Source organism: Salminus brasiliensis, chromosome 5 (assembly GCF_030463535.1).
Source record: "Salminus brasiliensis chromosome 5, fSalBra1.hap2, whole genome shotgun sequence".
NCBI lineage: Eukaryota > Metazoa > Chordata > Actinopteri > Characiformes > Bryconidae > Salminus > Salminus brasiliensis.
In genome coordinates, this window is record NC_132882.1 from 11,608,862 (window position 1) to 11,636,760 (window position 27,899).

A 27,899-nucleotide genomic window follows, 5' to 3' on the forward strand; every position below is an offset into this window, starting at 1 on the left:
TAACAGAAATAAGCTCACATTTATTAAGCAAAAATAAACCCAAAATCAAATCAAACCAAACAAGCAAAACAAAAACAAACCCTGCAACAACAAAGAATGGCATGTGCATTTAAGCAAGAAGGACAATCTGCATCAAATAAAGTCAAGGAACCTCAAAGCTTAGAACATCACACAGTTAAGCAGAACTCCATTACTTATCCAGCCACAATATTTACTTAAATGCCAGTGCTGTTATGCTCATGTTTTCAGTGTCCTTGCACACATAGTATTCCAGAATGAATGCAAGCTGTACAGAGTCCAAGAAGGTTTCAAATCAAATCATTATATATGCATCTGTATGTATATATTTATATATTACACAAATATAAATTCTTCCCGAACTTTAGAGCATGTCATATTAAATTCACAGCTGGATATAAACAGAAAAAAATACAACAAAATTCATAGTAACATATGGGTGAAAGGTAGCCCATAATTCTTTGCGTCCATGTTGTGTTTTTATCATCCGGAGCATGAAAAACACAAGTCCTAGAAGTCTTATCCTCCAAGGCTTTTGAAAGAAAGTGACTCTGGTGAAGATAATTATAACATTTGGGGTGCAAATATTGGTTTTATGTAAGAGACAACTGTGCCATCCACTCCATGGAAATAGCAAGTGATTCTTTTTTTTCTTTTCTCTTGGCTTTAAGAACTGGTGGAACTGGAAAAAGAGTCACCGACTATAGCAAAATTCCCCTCACGCAGCCGCTAGCAAAAAGCAGGATAGCAAGTCCATAGCTCGTAGCTATCCTGGTACCTGGGGAAGAAATTGCAGGCGCATCAATATCTTAAAGCTGACAGAGGCAAACAGCAAACAGTGAATCATGGGTTGGTCTATCAATCACATGCAATCCAGCTTTGATCACGAATCATTGACGACATGGATTTTTGCCAGGTTTAGGTCTTGTTATAGTAACAGTAATAAATTTATCACAATCTTGTGGAATGCTGGACAGACCTGAATACTCTTACATAATCTGACTAGTGCAAAGAGGGCTTATTTAAAGATGCACATATTTTGTGTGGAGTTAATCCTGAAGCAAAATGAATGAATGTTTCCATAGGCTAATGGCATTACAAATGTAAAAAGTCTTCTTTCACTCTTGCCGTGAAGTCTTACAATGCAAAAAAGCTAACTGTCACAAACAGGAATTTATGTGAATGCTCAACACTGACCTGACCTGTCAAGTTGCTGTCTTTATCTAAACGATTTTGTGATCTATTCAATGCATTCTATATGCAGAGAAAACCAGTGCTGAAAAATCTGTCAGTAAGTCCATGGGTTAGGAACTCATCTATCTGAGTATCTAGCAATGCCTGCGCTGTAGCGGAAGGGCTTTATCTGACCGCATGAGCACATCATGCTGAATAACTTATGGTTCATTTTTAAGAATGTTTTGAAGCACTAGCCGTACTTTGAGACAACTTCAAAGAAACAGTCTTTTACATAATCCCATACTCCATTTAAAATGTCACTCCTGGTTACTCCTGGTTTGTAAAGGGGACTGAATGGAACACCCTTTCATTTTGTGTCAGCTGAGCCAAGTCAATTTCTCTTTCTTACCAACAGAAAATGCAGGTTCTACGCTTTGCATTCAATTTCGTTTGATGGTCTGTATTGTGGTTTAGCTGTCATGATGCGCAGTGCACCCTGCATTTTCTCACTGCCTCAATTTAGAGCCGGCATACTTCCCAAGGGCGATCACTGAATGAGCAAGAGCCACTACCATGCACTGCACTCTGCACCCCTGCATGGCAAAAGGGCATCGCGGGTAAACTAAGAGAAGGTATTGGGATTTGACGAATGAGTAATTGTTCTGGGAAGGCGTATTTGTGCTGTTTTTTTTTTTTCCTCAACACATTACATAAAAAAAGATGATTTATAAATGATCATGACATTTTTACATATGAGTGGGTGATAGATTTCTTTTAATGGGGCTCATAAAGTAGAGCAACCAGCAATGAATTTGCATTGGAAGAACCATCGTGAAAGTATAGGCAATTAAATTTATGCATTTATTAAGGTAGAAAGCTTGTTGACTAAGAATGAGGCCATGTTCTTGTTGGGCAATGAGCACTCTTATTTTGATCTTTGTTTTTTGGGTTGTTTTTTTTGTTTTTGTTTTTGTTTTTTTTTTGCAGTTATTTCCTCAGATTATCCAGTCTTCTTTTGAACAGTGGAATTAAAATAGGTGGCCTAAAAACATCAAAGGAGATCTCACAAACTTGTTATGAACCTGTAAAAAAAAGTATAGAAGAGAAAGTGAGAGTCAGAGAAGGGAGAGAGAGGGAACAGGAGAGGGAGAGTAAAAGAGTCAGAAGGCTGTATATTTAGCCATAAAACCCCTAATAACAAGGCAACATTGAGGAAATGGAAAATGAAATTTTCAGTAAATCACTGTGACATTTACGGGATTCTTCCGTCAGACCAAGCACAGCAGTTCTTTGAGAGGAGGGGTGTCTGGGGAGTCTCTCTCTCAGCCAAGTTCAATATCAGGAAAGTGAAGAGAAGAGGGGGAAGAAAAAAGAAAGAGAGATGGAGGCTCATGACCCTCTGCTCCTCCCTGCCAGATTTCATTTAGCCCGCAGTGATCAAGTGAACAGGAGCATCATGGAGGAGAAGCAATCGCACTGGGCTCAAGCTTCCCTGCGTCTCCTCCTCCTCTTTGTAGAGAATAATTAATCATTCCTGCGGGCTGTTTTTACTCAGGGCTGAAATGCTCTCAGAGCCCCCAATTGCACATTGCATCTATACATTTATAACCAGCTCCATCCAATTAGCTATAAGGAGAGTCGGGAGTTGTGTCAGAATGTCATGATCTGTAATTAGAGCTCACTGATCTTGGAGATGGCTTACTGTGGAGGTGTTGTTAGGTAAGAGTGCTTAAGGCACTTCAGCTGAAGAAATAAGAGTGAGTGGTAATTATGAAAATAATCTCCATTTGTGTTTGCTTTATTAATGTCGTCATGAATCGTTTTAGCCAAGCTTACCCACATTAAAGTGTTTGGAGTTTTGTATTTTTCAAGTTTTAGCAGGAAATGCAGAGACCTGGCTATCTCTCAGTCTCTCTCTGGCCTCTCTTGCTCTGACTCTGAGAGGCTATGTGTGTGCGTGAGTGAGACAGCATAGGGCTCGTCTGCCATCCCCCCATGGGACTGAGTGGGCTATCAGCTATTCTGTTGATGCAGAACTTCTCACCATGTTAGAATACAGTTCCAACTGCCCAGCCATGCCTGACAACATACAAACCAGCCCTGGCCAATCTCCCTGGCTTGTCTGAGTATTGCATCTATTACTAACACACACCACTGAAACACAGAATAGCTTCATCTAAAATGCTAAGTCACTTCACATGTGGATCAAGACTGTCTTTTGTTTGGTTTATAAGGTCTATTTTTATTAAGGTCTATTGGTTTATTCATTTTAGGGCATTTGCTCTGACAGCATGCCTCTAATCATATCCTAATGCAGTGCAAGGTCCATAAGGTCCATTCAGTCATGATTTTTTAAAAAGACTCTAAAAAGTCACCTAATAAAACAAGCCTCTAGCAACTTACTTTTACATTATGGCCCACTTGTGGGAATGGGAATGCTCACGCAAACAAGTTTCTAAAAGATTCTAATAAATTTACTATTTAGAACAGCATTATCACCACTATGCAATGCCACCTTTATTGAATTGATGAGCAGAGTTATGACTTTTACTGGCAGCAGAAACGGCCCTGTAAAGTCATTTACAGGCACTCCTATAAATTCTATTATGAGTTCTGCTGCAGTTCATATAAAGCTTATTACAAAACCTATTAAATTTCAAAAGTTACTTTCAGAATTTGACTTCTAAATCTTGGAACTAATGCGGTCTGTCATGGAAGCTCCATCTGAGAGCTTTGGAATCACTAGCTTTGAGTTAGGTCCTGTAAGAAAAAATGGACCTTCACTTTGCACCACAAAGGAAAAACTATTTTAAAAACAATTTCAGCCACAGTTTCTCTTTCTCCATTAAGTGGTAAGTGAATATTTTAATGTTATGCAATGCACAATACTGTAACAGGATCTAGAATGGGTAGTATCTCCAAATGGAATAAAGTTAAAGATGAAACATCCTTTTCAACCTTTTAAGCAAGTTTAGTGTTTTATGTTTGCTTAGTGCAATTTTAGAGAGAGGAGGACTATGCAAATGTTTGGCCACATAATTTCATAAAAATAAACACCTCTCCAACTGTTAAGCACAGTGGTGGATTGATTGTGCTTTGGGCTTGTGTTGCAGCCAGTGACATGATAAATATTTCACAGATAAAGAATGAATACAATTAAATACCATAAAATTCAGGAGGCAAAATGTGCTGTAGTATATTTTGTTGTATAGTTTAATATGTTAGTACTTTTGTACTCTGAAGTTTTTTTTATTACTTTACTATTTGCTAGTTATTCTTTTCCTATAGTAACCTTTAATTGAGTTAAAGTAGTTAGGCTACTTTACCTGCCTGTGCTCTACACAATGCTGTCTGGTTTAAAACAGGCAATCCATGTTTTTACCCATTAATATTGGAAACCAGTGAACAACATGTTCTTTCTCAGTCTGTACAGTTCTTGAGTGTAGAACACAAAAAAGTTAGAGCTCATAAAATACTACATAAACTTTAGAATTCCTGTGACAGAACGTCATGGACTTCACCAACTGCACTGCAGAAGTAAGCTGCAAAAGGGCAGGCCTAACCACAGTGTGAGCATTTTATATCCATGCTCATGTAAACAAACAACCCCAACTGATGATAAAAGCTGCAGTACAGTCATTCTTACCTGACCCTGCGCTGTGTTTCACTGTTTTTGACTGTGATGATTGGGAGGTAGAGGTGGACTGGGAACGCTGGTCTGAACTCATGCCGGTGCTGTCCTGGCCCAAAGCCGAGCTGCTCTTACGGGGCTTCTTATCCGTCAGGTGCAGGGGTGATGTCTTCTTGATGAGTCCTCTGCGGACAGTGGCATTGACCTTCAGGTAGGCCTGGGCTTTGTACTCCTTAAGTTCTCCATAGTTGGCATCTGTGACTCGGCACTCATACAAACCCTCATCACTCTTGCTCACCCGTGAGATTTGTAGTTTGTGGGAAATGTCGTTGCCTTGGACCTTGACTGTCTGTGGAGGAAATGGAAGACAAGGTTTAAGTAACATTCAATCTGCCACTCACTCACAGTACTTTGACCTTTCATCTTACAATGATGTGAGAAAATAGCTATTGGTCTTGTAATATTTAGGCAGCCTTGTCTTTTCAGTATAATGCAGCTGCCTGAAGGTAGTAAACACATCAGCACTCCAAGATTGTGTTTGACAGACATGAGTAAAGCCTTCTGCAAAACAGAATTACTTCTCCAGGTACTGTCAAATAAAGTCCAAATAATCTACATCCAAAGTATCTATACAAACAACATTCTATACCATTGTATTTGTAACTCTATATGCAACTGACATTGCAGAAATAATAGTAGATAAAAAATATTCTTAAATATTTTGAGTATACTTACACTTATTTTAGTTCCTTCATCGTCCGGATCAGGCTCTGGTATCAGCTCCATCTAGAATTTAAGAGAAGCATAAAAAACATGAAAGACTGCCTTCAGGTTTTCATCATTTTGAAAGTTCACCACCCTTCATCTCTGGATAACTATGTTATTCTCACTTGCATGCCAACACAGCCTATAAATATTTTAAGCCCTCTATAACTTTTTTTTCATTTAAGGGAGAAGAAAAGATGGCAAGCACTTTTTCCAAGACTTTTTTTTATTTGACAGCTAAAGGAATATTACTGGTTCATTATAACAGTCAGAAGGACAGATGATACCTCAAAAGCCATTTTCTTCTGTTTAAGAAATGTAAAATATTCAGACAGTTCGACGTCAAAAAAGCATTATCAGAAAATCCATCAGACCAGAGAGGTACAAGGTATAGTGGAGCCAAAGGGCTCCTGATTTTGTACTTAGGTGGGGACTTATTGGTTAAGTTGTTCCTAAATGTGGCTGAGCTATGACATTCATTGTAGTGGAAAATTAAATGAATGCTACATGGATTGATGGCCAGTGAAGCCTTGCTGACTCCAGACTTTAACCAGGCTACGGTTGTTTTAGGGCAACTTTATGATATGAACACATTTCAAAACCAATGCAATCAGCTGCTTTGCAAAACCATGGAAATGTAAAGATGGGCTCTCTGACTGGTGGTGAACTTGATGCCATGGTTTGATTTTAAAGAAAATTGAGAATATAGAGAATTCAGCAAACAGTATTTACTGCATATTAAAGTCTGAAAGCTATAAGGTTGCATCACATACTGCAGTGAGGACAAAATCCAAATCTTACTCTCGTCCACTTCCTCTTACATGGTATACTTTATCTCCATTAGTGCCATGGAACATACCATCTACTTTCATACTATAAAATGCCACTCATTTAAACCAGGCTTCCAATAGCTGCCCACTCTGTGCAAATACAATTAACCTAATCGTGATCTAATGAATTTCCAATTGCAATCCTGATTCCAGGAATTCGACTGGGAGTTCAACACTCTCTTATTAGCCTCTCTTGTGCCGGGTTTAGAAAAAGGACTCTCCGTTCACCACTAAGCAAATTTGATTGTTTCACTTAGTGGGTATACCACAGCTTGTTACTGAAATTGTTGTTTTGTTGTTTATACATATATTGTTTATACATATATTCAGAATAAAATGATTTTTAATGCAATTTTATTGAAAAGAAATCTACCACACACTTCAGTGTAACATTACAGATGAAGTGGGAAGCAAAGCATAAGTTAAGACTCTAAGGTCTTTTTCAAACTGAAATATGCAACATCCAAATAATGACACCAAGTTTTGCTCACTAGAGAACCAATGGCCTGCATTGACATGCAAAAGCATCACAGCTCATGGAGCCAACAAACTTAAACTGAATGTCTTTAATGGAACCATTTCTGATCATTTCCTCTTTACAATAAACTCCATCATTCAGAACGCCCTGTCATTCCTTGTGCTCACTGAAATTGACTTCTTTTAAAAGCTTCCCCTGCGATTATTTTGCATAATGCATGAGGCTCAAGGGTCTCAGCACTAAATTAATGTCAAGGAAGGAGAATGGAATCATTTATGATAAAATATAGACATAGCTCCCGTGAATGGCCACGGTCATGTAGCATATGCACTTCATTATCATGAAATTTAGCTTTCCACTCTACCCGTTCTATGCTGTACTTTTAGCAAGGCCACAAAGCAGTTTGAGAAGCCTAGTATGGGCATGACCAGATGCAATGATGAATGTTAAGATATAGGCTGTGCAAAATCTGTTGAGTACGTTGTTTCATCTTTCTTAAGCTGGCTGAAGTTCAACACATTCTTCCATTGGTGCATTTCCGCCCTGTGTATGTGGAGTAGAACGTAGAGGCATTACAATGACAGTGCCAGGGGCTTAGCACTGAAACACAGCAGAAGCAGCACACAGCCGTTGCTTGAGTAGACATATGCTAAACATACTCTCCTTCCCTCTTAACGACCCTAGGGCTCTGTGTAATAAAAGAAATGTGTGTGCATCTGCAAAATTTCACAACACAAACTCGACTAATGGAAGAGGAGCAGGCTCTGGACTTACACTTTTGAGACCAGGGAGATAATAGCTAATTAAGTTCCTCCATGCACTAAAGCAGTTTTCCAAGTAATCACACATCAAGATGTATGGTTAATGACACTTATCTGGGCTGATTGCACCATAATTATCACTTGTGATCAGCATTGCACTGTTGGGCTGGTTTGTCAGCGTTAATACTTGTATCAGTATGTTTAGTCTTGTTGTGGGTTAGGTTTTGGTGTCTTAATAGGACATGATAACCCAGAATAGCTCTCCTTATTATATTTTAAAGATGCTACATGAATTACCCGTTCAATTCCCCTGCCCATGTAGCATCCAGAGACAACAGCACTAAGTAGCCTTACCCTGTTGCTGTATTCTGTTGTGCATTTTAGTTATTCCCATTCAAATGTGTTCAAGATTGTCCCAAATGACCCACAAATCAGAGGTTCCATTTACAGGAACTGAAATATTTTGCCTGAAGTTTTCTTTCACCATCTAAAATCTAAATTCTCCCCAGTTGCAAGCTTTCACTTTTTAGTAGGTCTTCAAACCATCAAACTTTTTTCGGCAGTCCTTCATAATGCTGCCAAGACCTCCACAGCAGACTGGTAAGGTTATAACTCAGAGTGTACTTCACTTTCTGAACATAATGAATTTTGTTCGGTGGCAGGCACATCCCCATTATTGTCAAGTAAGGTATGTTTTGTGTGTTTGCACAAAAAACGCTTTACTGCACTTTAGTATGTTGATGTATTGTCGAATTGTGTGAGGCAGTATACAAACAAACTCATAACGCTGAGGAAGCTTGATGAAGCTCAGAAGGATAGTGTCATATACTGCTGCACACAGACACATAGAAATGTGTCATGAATTGCAAGGTCAGGCCTTGCTGCGGCATTGCGCATATGTAGGCATAATGAAAGAAATTTCTTGTTAGCAGCAATCAGCTTGCCAAGAGACAGAACAACAACAAAAAAAAGCTAGACATATATTTTCACATATATCACATATTCAAACCACTGCAGATATGCTTACAGTATTGGAACATCTCATTCATTGTTTCTCCTGAAATTAAAAAAAGAGTTTATCCTGCATTTGTTGGAGTCACTGTCTCTACTTCCAGGGAATGTTTTCTACTAGATTTTGGAGCATTGCTGTAAGGATCTGATTGTTTTCAGTGACAAGAACGTTGTGAGGTCAGGACATTGAATGAACACCATCCCACATCATGTCCAACGCAACCCGAAAGTATTGGACATCATTCCTGAAAACACAGTTCCACTGCTCCACAACTCAATGCTGAGGGGCTTTATACCCCTCTATCCCATGTCCCATCCCCTTATGTGTGCATCTGCATGTCTGTGTCAGCAATGGGTGCAACTTAAAGTAGCTGCATGCATTTATTAGAAGAGGTTTCCACAAACGTTTGGACATATAACAGTGTAGCTGTTCATTTTTTGTTTCTTCCAAAAACTAAGGTAATAATAGGGATTAATAGTCCAACTGTTGCAGTAACAGCTCCTACTCTTCAGAGAAGACTACTACTGTAGATGTTGGAACATTGCTTTAAGGATTTTGGAGGTATGCAGTACAGTGGCATGCACAATTTCTGTAATATACATAAAATATATATAACATTAAAGAGGAAACATTTCTTTTATATTTTAAGCAATACTACTTTTTTTATTTTAATATTTTACAGTTCCAAGATAAGGAAAAAAAAGGTAATTACTTAGTAATACTCTCCTTGCTATCTTGGCAACTATCTTGGGCACAGCTTGTAAACACTAGCTTTATAGCCAGCTAAAGGTGTCTTTTTATTGTTGTTTGGGGGAGTTTCCTTGTTTTGTCAATTTCTTCTTGCAAAAGTCCTCTAGTTCTGTGAGATTCTTGGGCCATCTTACATACACTGCTCCTTTGAGATCTGTTGATCTATTGGATTTTTGTATATTTAAGATCATTATCCTCCTGTAAAAGATTTTATTTATCTTTAGCCTTTTTACAAGCAGTTTGGGGTTTGCTTCTGGATTTTGCTGTGAAATGTCCCCTCATAACATTGACAGCACTATTTACTTTTATGCCTTTTGGAGATTCTTTTGGAGATTCGTTCTTCTATTTACTTGACTATTCACAGTTCAAACTTTTGTATGCCACTGTAATCGCATTTCCTCCCAAAAGGGATTCAGTGGAGCTCCCTATATCACTACAGAAAACACAGTTTTACTGCTCTATAGATCAATGCTCAGGGACTTTATAAATGTTCTAAGTAATGTTTGACACTGGTCAAAAGAGCAACCCATTCTTTTAGAAATGCTTTTCACTGGAGATTACCCAAGGTGTATGCACAATTGAAAGCCTGTGTCAGCAATGGCTGCACCTTTTGAATTTAATTCAGTAATTACAATTCCAAGATGGCGCCGCAGAGGTGGCAGCCTGTTGCAGCAGCTCCTGCTCACTTCTGAGCTTTTTCCTAACTTTTTTTTAAGTTAAGTTTTTGGTAGTTTAGTGTTGCTCTTGACTCTGGGCACAATGGACAATACTATGTGCAATGACCCCCTGTAACCTGTAAATAATATTGTTATTGCTTTTTTTAATTCTTATTTATATTGTGTGTATTTAGTGTAAATTATTTATCGACATTTTTTTTGTAGCTGAGTGTCTTGCTATCCCTTTCTGCTGTGACACTGAGAATTTCCCCACTGTGGGACTAATAAAGGATTATCTTATCTTATCTTATCTTATCTTATCTTACAAGGAGTGTGTGGATGTTGCTGGACACATAGTGAACTTAACTTCTTAACATGGCCTGCAAATCTGAAATGCTTAGATCAATGTAATGAGCATCTTTTACTTTATTTTACCCCGTTTTCTACCTAATTTGGAAGGCCCACATTACTGAATTACCCAGTCATTAGCAAAGCCCCCAACACCAGGAAGACTAGCACACCTTCACATTCATACCCAAAACTTTGTTTGTTTGTTTGTTTTAACTTGATAATCTACATAATTTAATGTGCTGCGTTCTTCAGAAAGTTAGACCTTACATTTGGTCTGGGTATGAATCTAATCGGCTTTTCATAAACAATGGAGAGTTCAAAAGGAATGCAAGAGGAATACGCTTGACTGTGTGTATCCTCTGAGGCTATAATAAGCTGCAGGAAAAGCTTCATCCTGTGGAATTTTAATAGAGGAACACTCACTTTGAATGTTAAGGGTAAAAGTAGAAGAATGTTCTTAAATACACTTTTAAAAACCCACACTACATTAGATCACAGTTTCAATTTGGCAGTGTATGTAGAAATGCTGCTGACATGGAGTTGTTCAACCAGAGCTCTTCATAATACTTTTATTATGAAGAATATCAGTGGTTCCATTCCGTGTGCCAGATGAAATGCACTTAATTTAACAAATCAAACACATATCAAGCTAATATCTAAGTTGAAGAGTGGGAAGGTGTGGGCTCTCTAAGCTGGCAGAAGAAAATGAACAAAAAAAGAATGTACTGTGCCATGTGCTGCATGTGGATCATAGTTACCAAATATGTGGGCAGTAGGGTGATCCAGAGTGGAGCCTTGACAAAATTAACTTCATATTAACATACAGTACATAATAAACCCAATTTCTGACCTATGAGACATACTGTGTCTTTTAGTCAGTTGTGTAAGTACTACAAAACCATGTATCTTATTCAATATGGTGAAATATCTGTTACGTGTGACTTAACTAGTTAGCCTACAGGTGTTAACTGCACATGGTGCAGTGGGTGCATTGTTAGCTCTACATGAGGTTATTTAGGATCAGCAGATGAGACTCAGTTTGGCGAGAGAGACACCCCATGTGATTGATGGCTTTAGCCTTGAACTAGACATCCTGTCTGCCCATGACTGACAGCCTGAAATGAATTATTTCACTCAGATTCTGAGAGGATTCGGTCTACATCCTTCCCTCTAGCACACAGCACAGTTTTTTTTTCTTTTTTTTTTTTACTTCTTTTTTGTGGGCAGTATATATGTCTTCACTGATCCCTGACCTCACTGTCTGGTCTACAGAAGCAAGTCAATATGACACAGAGCAGGGTTTCTGTAGGCCTTTGTAAAAACAAGCAAGTCAAGTTCTTTTTTAGGTTTTCCCCCAATGCTAAGTGTGTGGATTGGAATTGCCCTCCCAAACACTTTGACAAATTGACCACATCAGGGAAACGTGTCAGTCAGATCGTATGTTATGAAATATGCATAATCTCATTTATACAAAGCTCCTCTTTGTCTGCTGTGCTTCTGGAAATGTACCCACCCCATCACATAACCACAGTATAACATTTCCACCATCAAATTCAGACCTTTGCAGTTTCTGACACTGCCAACACAACACCCACACATGAGGATGAAGTTATTCACTGGCTTCTTAATGACATTTTCTGTTCCACCTTAAAAGGTGCAGAAATGAATGAACCACATGCAAAGAAAATCAGTTCTAATAATAAAAATACCACAAGATTCTTGATCTGATCTTGTCATCTTACCCCCCTTACCCCCTTATTCTGCTTATGACGTACAGCTGAGTTGCTGTGTATCGGTCACAATCTAGAACTGAAGTGCAAATGTCAGACGAACCTACTCAGCCAGAACTTACTTGTGAAAAGGGTTAAGAACATATCAATGTTATGCAATAACCATGTATCTCTAATATGGCCATTTTACAAGAGAAGGGAAACCCTTCTTTACTTTCAATGGAAGGCAATGTAAAAATGTTATCCCAAATAATTTTGGAGCATTTTCTATTGGTCCATGCAATCTGTAATGATATAAAGAAAACAGCCAGATTCAAATTCAGATAAAAAAAACAAAAAAACATTTTTTGCATGACAGAGACTATATACAATGGAGTAAAAGTCAATATTGTGAATAATCCTGCACATATAAAAGCAGAAATATTTTGCTATAGATTTTGAGGCTCCTCGCCTCGTCCCTGCTGAGAACACTTATCAAGTTCTTCTGTTTTCTCTGTTTTCTGAGCTTCATTTTCTCTGAGGTTTCTCTGGCAACATAACTGGTTCAACTCAAGAGAAGCTTGACGATGACTAAAAAAGCTGAATGAGGTATGACACATTAGACTGCATTGGTGTAGCTCAGCGACGTAGTAGAAAACTATTTTGGTATCATGAAGAATCCTTTCAAAGAGGAACAGATTTACCTGTGACTAACTCATTAACTTTTCATCACAACAAGAAGACATGCCTTATTCATGAGTGCAATATCTCACAGTGGAGAGACGGGGATGTGTCAAGCCACCAAGCTCTAAAAGTTGATCTGCTTTCTTTCATATAACCTAAAGCTGGCATAGAATGCACTTACTCAGTATTAAATTCTTCTGTGTATAAATAGTAAGCAGGTGACTTTGGTTGGGGTGAGAAATATTCAGATGCGATTTTACAAGCCCATTAAAACCCTCATTTAAGCCCATTTTACCATAGAATGAAACTTTTTATGGTGGAAAAGCATACAACGTTGAGGGCTAGTTCTGAGCCTCAAAGTGGCATTATAAACATATAAATGTCTAAATATATAAATTGTTCCTCCAGTATATCTCCTGCTCTGTCTGCAGTGTACTGTTGAATCTTTAGAGCGCCACATCTGATTGGCCGACACTCATTTGTATAAAGGTCATCTAGTTCATAGAGTCATTTATAGATGTATATTATTGTTGTTTGGAGTGTTTTCTCTCATCACAAAATAGCATTTTATGATACATTCTTATTTGGTGTAAAACTTAAATCATACAGAAAATACCCCCCAAAAAATACCTTTTATTTTACACAATGGCAAAACATCTTCTTGTATCCTTGTAATACAGTCTACATTTTTTGTCATATTATATTATTTAGGCTGCCTAAACAAATTCACTTATAGCAAATAAAGCATATAAGAGTCAGCTGCCAATTTCAGACCAGAACATCTTAATCCTCTGTACAGAACTTCAAACTATCAAAATGGCAATCACAGTTTCCTGTTGATTCTGTCATTGGCTACTAATCAGAAAAAAATTGTATTACAATTTCTGCAGAGTCTCAAGAGTGCTTCTACAGTGGTCATTTTAATTGACAACTTAGCCATCTTTATTAGCAAAGTAATGCTGTTAGTAGGACAATCTTCATTTTCTTTTATTAAGTAGTTATTTGTGCTATGTGTTTATTGTGGTCTGGAAAATGCTTTTGTAATGGAAATATGCATTTTAATAAGCAGATAACCTAAACTTACTCCTGCATTTGTGGGAGTATATGCCATGTATAAAAAACATATCATGTATAGTGGTAGGATCACGAGTTATTTTTGTATGCAACATAAGTCTGTATATCGCAATTAGCATTTTTACTCTCCATATGGTAAGTCTATTCATTATATTTTGTGCATGACAATGAGGAATATCATTTATACACAGTACATAGAGCTTATCAATGATCATCAACACAGCTGTTCCAAACCCACAGACATACACAATGCATTTAATCAGCACTCAACGACTGCCACTCAGTACAATAAGCCGTTTCTATCCTCTGTAAATGACTTTCACACAATGAGACGCAGTGGCACTTAGAGCTCCAGATCGACATCCTTAATCAAAACAGTGTGGCAGTTCCATCTGAGCAGGATGTGTCAGCCGGAGCCCTCTTGAGTGACTGCATTTCATTTGGTGGCAGGAATGAAAGGAGATAGGCCCGTTGGCAGACCAGAGGGCAGAAGGCTAAACCCAGAAGGGGGTCAAAGTCATCCCACACATCAAGCGGACCCGTCTGTATTTAATCTAATCTGCCACTTTTATGTGTGGGCACTCATCTCCTTTACGGCCGCAGGCAGCCGTCCACAGGCCTCTGTTCCATAGAGTCACAACTGGCTCCTAATTCATTCCATTATAGGAGAAGGCTGAGGGCTACCCAGATACAGAGTGTGTGTTATGGTCTAGCATAGGAAACTGAGATGGCACAGATACTCTCATTGTTCCCAGGGTGGTCTCCGTATATGAGGTTGCAATGATTTAGGACTGAAAATAACAATGGAAGTTATCTATTTTGTGATCCTTGTAAAATGACACTCAAGAGCTTTTTTCAGCTAAATCAAACTTTAATAAATGCCTCTGGCATGACAGACATTGTGTCTAAGAGAAGATCTTTATTCAAAGCATATCATAATTAATATGGAATATAAGAGGAAAAAAGATCTTACAATCTCATAATGTATGCTATTTATTTCCTGCTATTTTCATAAAATATTAATTTGTGTTTATTAAAGGGGTAAATCTGCTAGCTAAGCTAATTTTCGTTATCCAAGATTCACTTAGCATGCACAGCTAGTGAGACAGGGTATAGCTTATTTAGCTTGTGTATGGAGAACAGTGAACAGTGAACAGTGAGAACAGTGGTTTGTACTTTATGAAAAAAATGTACATTATGACAGCCATAATTCTTTTATTGGAGCACATTTCCTACTTTGACTGGAGGTAAGAATGGGCCCATACACATGGCATGCAACGGTTTGGGCATCTTGATCAAATTGTTTGTGGCTCTATATAGTTAAGTGAGTAGAAGATGATTCATGTCCAAAAGACATTAAGTTGAAGATGAAATTATCTTAACATTAACATTTTAAACAAGATTAGAGTGTGATTTTGTTTCTGTATTATTTTAGCGTGAATAAAAAACACCATGCAAAAGTTTGGGCACCTTGGAAGGGCTATCACATAACTTCTATCAAGGTCTCAGACCCAGATTCTTACACTATGACTTTTTCTTAGTCATCATTAGAAAAGGCCAGGCTATTCAAATTCCACGGTCTTGTAAATACTTTTGACTCCTCAGACTTTGTCCCAACAATCAGCAGCCATGGGCTCGTCTAAGCACCTGCATAGCACTCACATAGTGGATCCACCATGCTTTGGGCTTCTTTTGCAGCCACTGGTAGAGAGAACATTTCACTGGTAGAGGGCAGAAAGGATTCAATTAAATGCCAGCATATTTTGGAAGCAAAGATCACACCATCTGTAAATAGCTCATGATGAATAGAGGATGGTTTCTACAGCAGGATAATGATCCTAAACATACCTCAAAATCCACCGTGAGAGGCACATATTAAAGGTTTTGCCATGGCCCTCACAGTCTCCTGACCTGAACATCATTAAAAAGGTCCTCAAAAGAGCAGTGTCCACTGCTGTGTGTACACATAGGCCAACATATGAAAGTTGTTATGTTGACTTCAAGTCTTTCCATTCAACATTTTGCAGGTTTTTAAGTTTCTAGAGAAAAAGGTCATCCAAAAGCAACTCTGGAATTTTACATACATTCCAAACCAATGGAAATGAATATTTTATCTATGATACAGAAGAGTGAATGAACATTTACAACAATGCATTCCACAAGGTGAGAGTCCAGCAGTGTAGGTGCATCATTGTGTCATATTCTTTTGTTAGCAAAAAAAAGTATTTCAAATAACTCAAATTAGAATTTAATAAAGTTTGACGCCTCAAATGGTCCTTCACGGGGCACATATATTTGCACCTGTTGCAAGAGCCTATTCAGACATGTTCCTGCAGGAGCTGGGGTGGATCAAATGTGAGTCATTCCCTAATTGGATGCCCTTGTGCCAAGTGTCTTCAAAGAGAACAACTTTTGTTTTGATCTAGTAAATTGAATTGGACTACGCTGCTGGCATCTTCACTGCATACTGCATGCACACTGAATCCCTCTCCCCCTCAATCGTTCTGCCCACTCATTCTCACTCTCTCTTTCTCGCTCTCTCTCTCTCTTTATCTACCAGGACCATGGGTGTTGCACAGAGCTTCCAAATTGTGTGAAGACACCAAATTCTCTTTCGGCCATAGTTTATTGGGTACCTGCCCATGAACTCTATAGACAATAATATAGAGCTGAGCAAAGCCTTCCAAGAGATTCCTGTTCTCGACAACCACCTAATTCAGGACTGCGCATGCACTCAGTTAATAAAGCACAGTTGATATTGATCCTTATTGGCTGCCTCTGGGGAAAAGTTGACTCATCAGCCATGAAATATGAGCTTCTCCACTGAGATTGCTTCCAAAACAAATCCTAGCCCTTTAGCAAACACCCCCTGCACGTCATGTTATAAAGATATCCCTGAAGGTTATTTTCCACACAGCTCAGAGAAATCTCTGAAAACTTCATGAGGTCTTCTTCATCCAATTGATTCAGGGTCTGTACTCTTACTCTTGAGTAAGACGCAGTTCCATTACCAACCCACATTTACCAAAATGGCATCCACTCAGTTACTGTAGCTCTTACATATTGTTTTAAAAAAGTGGTATTAGTCAGGAATCAAGACACTGATCTCTAGTGGTTAAGTAAGTGAAATCATCAGCACTCTTTGGATCCATCTTCCTGATGGTGAAATTATAGACCTATAAACACTTCAAATTCTGCTGTTGCAAGAAGAGTTGACTGCTTTCACTGTCTGATAGGTCTTTTTAACGAGCTCCCATGAGTTTATCAGTCACTGCCTGTTAGCTAGTTAGCACTGTTAGCTGCAGTCATCCAGCATTGCTAATATTTTTTTAACCCAAAGTTTTACTTTACTCATCTCTCTAAGAGACAAATATTTGTCATCTTGATTGATTATTTATAGTCTTTCACAAACAGTTGCATTTGCATTTGTGTTTACGTACCTGCCCAGAAGAAACATCACTAATTCTGTATCGATATTCATCCCCCTCACATGTCATCATTTTCTGCATTTTAAAAAGCTCATCCAGTATTAACTCTTATTATAGATTCAGAGTGCTTGCCACTTGCCACTGATTCTGGCATGTATTTCTAGCAAAATAGAGGGAGATGGGGGTGGAGTAATGGGAGGTTGAAAAGATACGGGTGGAGTAATGGGGCGGTGAGGAGATGGGGTTAGGAAATGGGGCGTTAAAGAGTGTCTAATAAAGTGACAGGAGGTCAGTGTAAACAGAGACAAGGCTCCAGTCCTTACGTTTCAGGCACCTTATACACATGTGCGGATGCCATTGATAATCTTTTTTATGTTCTACATATTTCACAGCTTATTTGAATTGGTAACAAAAAGGATGAAAACATTGACTAATGGGCCTTTAATGAGCATCTAATGGTTAGATAGTAATAGATTTCTGCCATTTTGTAGCTCATGAGAGACAGCAGAGCTTTATCTGTTATTATGGGTGCCATGTTGTCTGTGAAAATGACGCTTTAATGTCAGTGCTCTTTTTGACGTGCAGACATGCACCAGCACGTGTTTGACAGGCAGGACAAACATTTGCTCTGTCATGCTGGCACAGTCTCTGATTACTAAGGCCAAACGTCATGACATTTTGGAGGTGTCTGCAATGCCTCATAATCTACATCTATTTTGACTGCCGAAACCCAATCAGTCATGCAGAATGCTTTAGCAATGCAGAACAAGAGTTCAGTAGAATGGGTCAGCATAGAAACAGCAAAATAATACACCACCCCTGGCACCTGCACAATGGGCCAGATGTGCGGCAATGTATTTATTTCCACTGTAACCTCACCATGGCGGTGCTCTGTGCAGGGCCCTCTTTCTCTCTGCTCAGTGCCTGTTTGGATGCCAAAAACAAAACTAAATCAACTAAAAGCTCATAGAATCCACTCATCAGAGCAGTGGATCCTAATGGTATATTAATACAGATTGTATCAGCTTGGTATCAAATGTAACAATAACTACCTGCTGCAGATATACTGTTTTACATGGACTCAATTTACATGGACTGCATGTTTACTGAGTTGACAAGCTATTATTCTTTTAACCCATAAATGCAGAAAGGCTTAACACACAATAATATTCAGTAACTACAGGGACTTCTGTAAAAACTGTTGGGGCCATTCTTTGGTATAGAAGTTTGTAATAACACTTCGGGCCCTTCTGTGGGCAATAGACTTTTTATAGGTGGTAGAATTGCATCTTTTCTCAATCAATATCTGTTTTTCTATCTATTTAAATAAACCATGTTCAAAATTTTTACATTATTGGGCTTTAAAATAATTCACAAAAAGGACAGACTTAACCCTTTAAGCATACTAAGATTTAAAAAAGGAAATATAGAAAATATTAAATGCCCATAAGCCTCAAACAGGATTTGCCACTGTGGTAGGCTTATTTTGTAGGCAAATTTGCCAGTGTTAAATCAACACTGTTAGTGTTAGATTCACACTATGAATGTTACATTTTAACACCCATAATGTTTATTTATCTCTAACAGTGTTGCTTTAACACTGGCAAATTTGCTGTATAATAATATATGCAAATGAGGCAAAAGAGCAGTAATGCCTGGTTTCACACAAACAGTAAAACACATCAGTAATCAAGTATGAATAAGCAAAAGTGTTACCGTGACATTATTGGCTCTTAATATTACGGTAAATCTGATTGCATTTTATGACTTTGACCCCATCAAAAAGTCTAAAAGTTTGTACATCCATTCTTATCCAACGTTTCTTCCTAAATCAAGGACATTAATATAGTATATAATACTCCCCCGCCCTTTTTTTGCTGCAATAACAGCCTCTACTCTTCTGGGAAGGCTTCACATTTGATGTAAGAACATTGCTGTGAGGATGTGCATTCAGCCGCAAGAGCTGTAGTGAGGTCAGGTACTGATGCTGAATGATCACAAACACCTCTCCAACACATCTCGAAGGCTTTAGATGCACCTTCAATAGAGAAATGCAATTCCCCTGTTACACATCCCAAAGCTGAGGGGCTTTAAACTCTTCTAGTCAACATTTTGCATTGGGAATGGTTATCTTACGCTCATGGGCAGCTGCTCCAGAGCCTCCCATTCTACTGGTAATGCCTCTCTATAGAGATTACACAAGATTTGTGTGTGAAATTGAAAAGTTTAAAGAACCTCACTGTCAATATTTAAATACATGCTATTAACAAATGTCCAATTGCCAGTTTTTTAAGGTGTTGATAAACCATAAATATTAAGTGTGTTACTTCTGTTGGGGTGAAAAATGCTGGAATATGGTTTCACAAGCATATTCTACTAGGTAAAGCAGCCTATAATGAAATAGGCTTCCAGAAGACACTAGGACTATCCTAGCCTAGCCTGGCCTAGCCTAAAATAGCTTTTAATAGATTTATTAATAATTATTACCAAGTCTGGTTAGTATGTTGTAACTGGGGGGCCTCAAGGTAGCCCATGACATGTGTATTTGTGATGGTAGGAGGAAGTTAAATATCTCTACAATCATGCAACATTAATAAAATAATAAAATCAGGTAAAGTCAAACTGATTTATTTTTAATTAACATTTCTGTTCAGGTTGTGGTGGGGAGCAGTTTGACCAATGATTGCTAGATTCAGGTACATGTAGAACAATAGTGGCAGTAAAATGGTGGGACTTAAGAAGATGTATTTAAAATTGTAAAAATGTGTGGCAACTATAGAAGCAAATGCTGAAGTGAAATCAAGGCAAAATCACAGACATTTCATACAATTAAGAAATCCTGGCCTGGTGCATTTTCCAAATCCCAAAAAGAGGACATGTTGCTGTCCTCTCTGGAACCACTCTGTGTCCAGTTGGCATGGTGTGCAATTAGCTAGCAAAAATATGTAGTATGGTCTGATAGGGTTAGCTTTTAGTCTAATATTGCCCTTCTAGCTTCTTCCTCCATCAATGTGTGAATACCTGCAGCAGAGATTTCTCCCGTCAGCCCTTCTCTGAGAGGCACTTCACTGTGTTGTTAGCTTTTAGAATTTGTAATTCATTCGTTTTACAGCTCTGTTTTACTTGAATGGGTTTTTGCTTTTGAAAGAGGTGACAACAGTGTATGGGGATCATGGTATGCTACTTTTCACTTCTATGTTTAACATACAATAACAATTTTCTCTACACATTTCAGAGCACAAATTTATATATATTTTTTGGAATTGAACAGTTAAAAAAAATGCCATTACTTTTTACATGCCACGATCAAACATTTTTCATAAAATATCAAATTAAGTAGATAAACAGTAATTAAGTCTAGGAAAAATAATTGGAAGACTTATTTACACAAAATCTGACTTCACATAAAACTGTGTATGCTAGTCCAACTTTTCCAAAAATGTAAACATGCTAAAAGGAAACACATAGGTCCTAATCAATGGCTCCTTACTGTCTTTTTGCCTTCCCTTACTTTTATGTATTCCAGAGTTATAAGCTGAATCATATCTGTGTCTGCAAATCACCGCTCCTACTAAGAGCAGTCCTTAGTTCAAATTCTGTTAACAGCCATTTTTAAAGAGCATGACATCCATTCCATTACAAATGTCCATTGGGAACAAAGAACACTCCAAGTATTTATAACTAATGGAAAACTGAGCTTGAGCCAATACCAACGTATCCTATTCGTGTAGTCGTAAAGTCTCCAGTGGCTGCATGCATTATATGAATGAATATCAGTTAGTTCAAACAGGATTAGAATGGGTTTGTGTGGAATATAAAGATGAAACGCTAAGTGGAAAAATCATAAACAGCTACCATTACTATTCTATTCTATTTTTTAGATATGTTTGCAAACTGAATTAGTTTCCAAATGTTTGTTTGTTACCCGCTTAAAACTGGTTCTTCAGTAGTAGTAAAGGCAGTGGTTCTGTAAGGAACTACGACAACTCAAAGAATATTAGAATGCTTTAATGTTTCTTTGCCTGGTTAAAGGTTCTTCACATTAGTGAAAAATCATTTGTAGATGTTTTTTTTTTTTTTTTTATAGTATATAGAACCTTTTATAAAATGGTTGTATATAGCACCAAAAAGGGTCCACTGTTGGTATTAACTGCAGTCAATATGTAAATAATATTAGCTCTGCGTTTTTAAAAGATTGAAAGCTTGATGAATACATATTTAAGTACTAGTTTAGCAGTTAGTGTATTCATTTTAATTTCTGAATACTACGCTTTAGAAACAATGAGTCTTAATTTCTGTTCAAATCAATGTATAGAACTGAATTGCTTATTTTTCTTTTTTGCAGCATTTTCACAAAGGCATTTATTCTGCAAAACATTTTGGTGACTGTAGTTGAATTGCTTCACTATTGTCATTGAAACCACAGAAAGACAGAAGTAGATCTATGCTCAGCTAAGATTGGTTGTATGGTTTCTACTGTAATGCTCTGGATTGCAATTACAGAAGACAAAACTGGTCCTAGATCAGCTTTAAAGGCCAATTTCTATCCAGACCCAATACTCGTCCTCAGGTAACAGAATGATCAGGGTAATGTCACACTGATTGTCAATGTGTCTTCTTAATGAGGAGCTGGTCGATGGAAGCAGTTATCAGAGCCAAGTGTTTTCATTGAGCTCCTATCCTTTTTGTCTTCAGCTGTCCGGTGGAGGGAACTTGTTCGAAAATTGGGCAGTGACTAGGCTGAATGAGAAAGCTAGAAAGATGGATTTTGCATTTACTTGTGATTGTGAAGGTCTTGCCGGCTAAATCAAATGGCCACGATCTTGGTAAATGGGGAATATTAAAATGTCATTTTCAATCATTTTCCATTATGTAACTTAGTTCATCTTCAGTAGCTTGAGGCTGGCACAGTGCTCCTTTCATGGGCAAATTACAACAATGTCTGACAAATAGCAACACAACATTGAACACCTTTTCACGATTATTCATCCACAAACTAGAACACGACACTTTCAATTTCAACCCATACACAATATGTTCATATGTTTGTGGACACCCTTTCTAACGAATGCATTCAGGTATACATTAAGTCACACCCATTGCTGACACAGATGTGCAGATGCACACACAGCTTGTCTAGTCCCTGGGGGAAGTATTGCCAATGGAATAGGACTCTCCGGAACAGATCAACATGAACCTATTGGCACCATGCCTAATGTCAGGCGTGGATTAGAAGGGTATAAAGCCAACCGGCATTGAGCTGTGGAGCAGTGGAACTGTGCCTCTGGAATGATGGATCTCCATCCAGTACTTTTGGGATTAACTAGGGAGTTGGGGATGAGGTGGGGTGGCGATCAACCAGCATTCTAACCTTACTTTTGTCTTTTGTCGCTGAAACCAATCAAATCCCATATCCTCAGAGATATGTAGGAAATCTAGCCTTTGCTGGGCAGTAGAGACAGTTACTTCAACAAAAGCAGGATAAACGGTTTTAATACCCTCAAATTCAGAAGAAACAATGAAGGAGCATGTGTCCATATAGTATAGTATAGTGTAGTATAATACTTTTGTCAATATAGTGTACCTTTATGCATGCTGGTGTAAGACTGATTACATTTACCTTAGAATAAACATATTACCTTGGGAAGAATTCACTTCAAGTATAATTCAAATTCCATCTTTTTCAAATTATTCTGGTTAACCACACACTGCAGTTACAATTCCTAGATACCAGCTTTTTCTCTTCTCTCAAACCCACTGCTTATAAAAATTTCCAGCCCATTTTAATGATTGACCACATGGCATCGTCTAGTGGTAGAACATGCTTGGAGGGCAATTGCGCAAGTTTGTAGATGCCCGGCTGCATGGTGTGTCATCTGCTTTGCCCTTTCCAAGAATGAACCTACATTCCTGCCCATTTGGCACCATGGAGAGCATGAACCTGAATCTCACTACTGTAATACAGTTGGGACTATAAGCCTAAGGCTTGCTTGCACTGCTACACTGAGCTTTATACTGTACAGGTACTCTACTCAATCACAACACTACAATCAGTGTTTTCCAACTGCTATCGTTCTAGTAGTACAATCCAACTATTACATCCTTCCGACTTGGGCTTGATCGAGGTCGGTCCTACATGATCTAATTAAAAATGAGATTCCTCTGGATTCCCCAGTATTGTTAATTTTTAAACTTTAAATACTTTACGAAGCAGCTTTGAAAAAATGCATGCTTAATTTGTATTTGTTTCCTGAAAAGCTTTATACCTGCTAAACATCCAAAGGGAGTTAACTCTGCCCTGAAGATGAGTCTGTGCCTATATATCTCACAGAAAAAGAAAGAAAAGAAACTGTCTACTGATAAGTAATCTTAAGGCAGGATTCACAATGCGCTTGGTTCTATAATGCTTCTGGGAACCTTAGTCCTTATCTATAATGCGAGGCTTCTGCTGTATAATCTTACCATGTGAATAGTGCCCAAGCAGCATGTTCAAATTAATGTGCTGTTCACTTAGCGTGGTTCACTGGGATTACTCCTGTTTCTTGGTCTGACCTTTGGCTATAATGTGTATTAATGCATGTCATGAATACACTGATGGGCCATTCCTGCCCAAGTAACCGGGAGAGCAGCTTTGTGTCAAAACATTTTACTACTAAGGAAAAATAAAAAAAAAATAATAGAAATGAATAAAAGAAAAAGGGTGTAGGGGAGTATTTAAATAAATACTGGCTCAAATGAAGAAGTACTCTCTGGTGTGTTCTTCTAGATGGATGAAAACTAACTTCTTGAGACAACAGTCGCCTCAATGGTATTCTCCATGAGGTTCCATAAGCATTGTAGCAGAGGCATTATCTAGAGACACTAGAGTGGGTTTTCCTTTGAACATATATGAATAATCTAAGGGGCAGAGCCGACACTGCTTATATACACTAGCATTTAAGATGAACTTAACACTAAGACGCTTTAGGGAATCATCTCGCCCAGTTCTGCTGGGTGGATCTGCAATTATCTGGGTGGATCTGCTGCTACATACATACATGGGTAGCATTTTAGTTAAGCCTTAGATGTTTTCTCCAGAGTTAATAACAGCTGTGAAGGTCATTGTATGGAACAAGTGATTTGACCAAAGATGATGGAAGAAATTATCTGAGACGTAGCAAACAGATCCTTTGCTTGAAGGTGAGTGAATACTTTATGTTCATGGTTAGAAAGACTAATATGTGAATATTTCATTGTTCATAATTATAAATAGCACTGAGAGGCCAGAGGGGTCTCCACTTCTATTTTAGACATAATGATCAGCAATAGTGCTGGTTGAAATAAATCGATGACTGCAGAATCTGGGTGTATGGATGAGACCCATTACACATTATGTCATGACACATCGACGCTAGCACTGCAGTCCACCTCTCCTTTTCCCACTGTGCTCAACAGAAATTCATATTCCTGTATTCTTAATGGGTACCCTTCAGAGGTGAGTGCCTTTGGTGTAACGTATCAGAGCCCATTTGAAATAGTCACCCATCTTATTACGCTGACTTGTCAAGGATGTATCTTTTTATAGGATATCTCTTCAATCCTTGTTTTTGTCAGACCCCCAGTTCACCAGGGACCCAGCTGCCTGTCATCCGAAGCGTGCTACTCAGGAAAGAATGAGTTTCAATGAACGCCGCCACACGCTGCACAGCAGCCATTGTCATTCCACATTCGAAATTGATAGAAGCTGTGGATCAAAGGCTTGGCAATATGTGCATGATGAGTGACAACAATAGTGCAGTAATAGTGGTATTAAACCCAAGCAGATTTTTCTAGGGGCTGTGGGGGGGGGAGGGGGGGGGGGGCATCGGGCCTCCTTCTCCTTATTGTGCCGACTGGATGAAGGAAAACACATCAAAGGAAAGATGTCTGCATTTAATGTCAGCAATGACAAACTGCCAAATGCCCCCAAAAGCATACCAATTGACTGAGCGCTTATCATGGGCAAGTGCTTGTATAACTGTAGTGCCACCGACTGCAATTTTCACCGTCATAAAAAAAGTCTTTGATGACTTAAAGGAATGTCACAACAAGCCACGGCATTCACTCAAAGTGATTATGCGGCAATGTGACAAGGTTAAGTACCTCCGTGCCTTGCTAGGAAAGATGCATGCTATGACTCAGTCTCAGACATGATGTGGCATAACTCTGACAACAGATTCAAAATCGCCTTATTAATAAACATGTAACATGTCGCACGCTACATCACTCGAGCGCCTAGGCTTGCTGTTCCGTTGTCACCAGTGTGTCAGAAGCGACTTCTTCGAGAAGAACACCATGATGCAGGCGGTCAGATACAAACTTGTTGTCATTCAGTCAATGCCATCACTAATAAGCATGCTCCGAGTCTAAGATGCCATCTCCAGATATGCCTCTGTCCAACGTCCTGTCCTTCAAAATCAGACCAGCAGCCTCAGAGCTGGTGTGTCACAGCAATTCTCAAGACCAGGCAAGTCCTAAATCCCAAGATGCATGGATGTTGTCACAGTGTTATTATATATATATATATATATATATATATATATATATATATATATATATAGGTGTGATTGGGTTTTCCAGCAATACAGAATGCAGCAGGCTAGTAGAGCAGGCACTGCCAACCAGAAGATAGATAATAAAATAAAGCAATAAGACATGGTTCAGCATAAAAGATGCCAAGCTTATTTATATGTTTAGGAGCATTTCCTTACAACGGATGTACAAGTGAAATTCTACAAACCTGGGTACCAAGCTAACCAGTAACTCCCTTTAAACAAATCGGTCAATTACTGCAACTCTATATGTGAACAAGCACCTAATCTGCCTGATTTATTGATTCATCAGCAGGCTAATATCCTGTGAAAAGCCTTACAACCACTTCATTACAGCACTCTGCAAAATTAAATACAGGTTTAATAAGAGGCAGGCAATTTTAGTCACTAGAGGTATAGGCTGTGTATATAGATGTCCATTTATTCCATATATTGGCTCAATAATTCCAATAAAGAAATATATATATATATATATATATATATATATATATATATATATATATATATATAGTTAGATTAGCTCTTATATAGCACAGCATATTCAGCACTGCTGCAGTACAGAACTCTGTGGGTTGGGTTATGGACAGGAACACACTGACCACCAATAGAGCTCTTTTTTTTTTCTTTACTGAAAACGTAATTACCTCCGTTTCTTCCTCGTCCTCCTCGCTCGTACTCGGTTCCTCAGCAGCTCGTATGAACCACCACTGAATCTCCAAGTAAACAGAAGATGTCCCACTTTGAAAGGCACAAGCCATTTCAATGTTTTGTCCCTCTCTCGCAGTAATGTTGGAAGGCAGATCCGTAAACTTTCCTGTGAAGCAGAGGTGGGTGATAAATTACCAGCTATCCAAAGTGTGGAGCACAAACTACACTTTAACATGCTGTTGCGCCGGTGCTCTTCTCTGATCAGTTAAAAAAGCAGACACATAACCTACAGTTAGATATTCACCGACACAAAACCCAGAATTTAAAACACTTAGAGAGTCGATGGGAAATGATTAATTGTGGTTTGCTTTCTGGGGAAGGACGGGTTGATTTTTGAATATTTTGCGTTTGAGCTCTCTGAGATCTCAGAGCTTATCGTGGAGAGCTTGGCGTGTACGACCATCGTGATTGTGCTGAGGCTTGGTGGGTTGGTGCTGTCCGCGGTGCTGAACAAAAAGCCCTGCAGTAGCATCGAGCCCGAGCGAAGCCCCGATTCTGCAGCTCCGCCACTTGAAATGCAGGTCGCGCAGCTCGTCCCCTTCAAAGTTATCCCCTTACGTTTAATGTCGAGGAGTTGGGCAAGGGGGAAAAAAACAAGCAAGCCTCACGCGCGTTTATTAACGAAACGAGGGGACGACATCAAGTCTGACTGACCCAAGTTCTCCTAGATCAACAGTTGTATCCTAATTCTTGATTACGGAGGCAGGCAAAGAAAAGTGCGGCTACAATCACCGTGCGTAAAAATGCTATAGCTTCTGCACCCCAGATCACAGCGTCATAACATCATTAGAGCTCGTGAGGGAGGACTTGCACCGGCTCGTTGTGTAGAAGGGAAAAGCTCCGTTTCAAACGTCGCACTTACCTTGCAGAGAAAATCCGATCTGGATGGACAAACAGGAAAAGAAAACCAATCCAGCACTGTCGTGTAAGGTCCACATCGTTCCACAGAGCGCGAGGATCTCGCATTAGCTGAGAAACGGCGTTTTTCCAATCAAAGGAACCCCCCAAAAACCTGCTCAACGCATTTAATTCAAAGCCGAGCAAAAGGGATTGGAGCGCAATTGCCAAACGCGGAGCATGCTGTAAGTCTGGCACGCGCACACGCACACAAACGCACGCACACACACACACGCACGCACGCACGCGCGCAAAACACGCTGAGAGACTCCAGTGAAAGTTGTGCACAGGTGCTACAGGCACGCGGTGAGCTGGACTCGACGCTGGGCTGCGTCTGCGAGCTGCTGTGATGGATGTAATAGCAGGCTCCGTTCCTCTCCCCCCTCTCTCTCTCTCTCTCT

General features: G+C 38.9%; 1 protein-coding gene across 1 annotated transcript; it reads right to left on the reverse strand.

Moving 5' to 3' along the window:
• Positions 1-27,874, reverse strand: vstm2a (V-set and transmembrane domain containing 2A). Its single transcript, XM_072679386.1, has 5 exons — positions 27,464-27,874; positions 26,538-26,707; positions 5,561-5,611; positions 4,841-5,174; positions 1-796 (listed from the first exon to the last, which is right to left on the reverse strand). The coding sequence occupies exons 1-5, from the start codon at positions 27,537-27,539 to the stop codon at positions 720-722; spliced, it is 708 nt and encodes a 235-aa protein (XP_072535487.1). The 5' UTR covers positions 27,540-27,874; the 3' UTR covers positions 1-719.
• Positions 27,875-27,899: the final 25 nt, after the last annotated feature.

Bases quoted from the DNA above. Each gene is read 5' to 3' on its own strand.
- vstm2a (XM_072679386.1), bottom strand. From the start codon at position 27,539: ATGTGGACCTTACACGACAGTGCTGGATTGGTTTTCTTTTCCTGTTTG. The intron at 5,612-26,537 runs GTAATTACGTTT...CTTAAATTCTAG, and splicing joins AGGACGAGGAAGAAACGGAG to ATGGAGCTGATACCAGAGCC. The intron at 5,175-5,560 runs GTAAGTATACTC...TTTCCTCCACAG, and splicing joins ATGAAGGAACTAAAATAAGT to ACAGTCAAGGTCCAAGGCAA.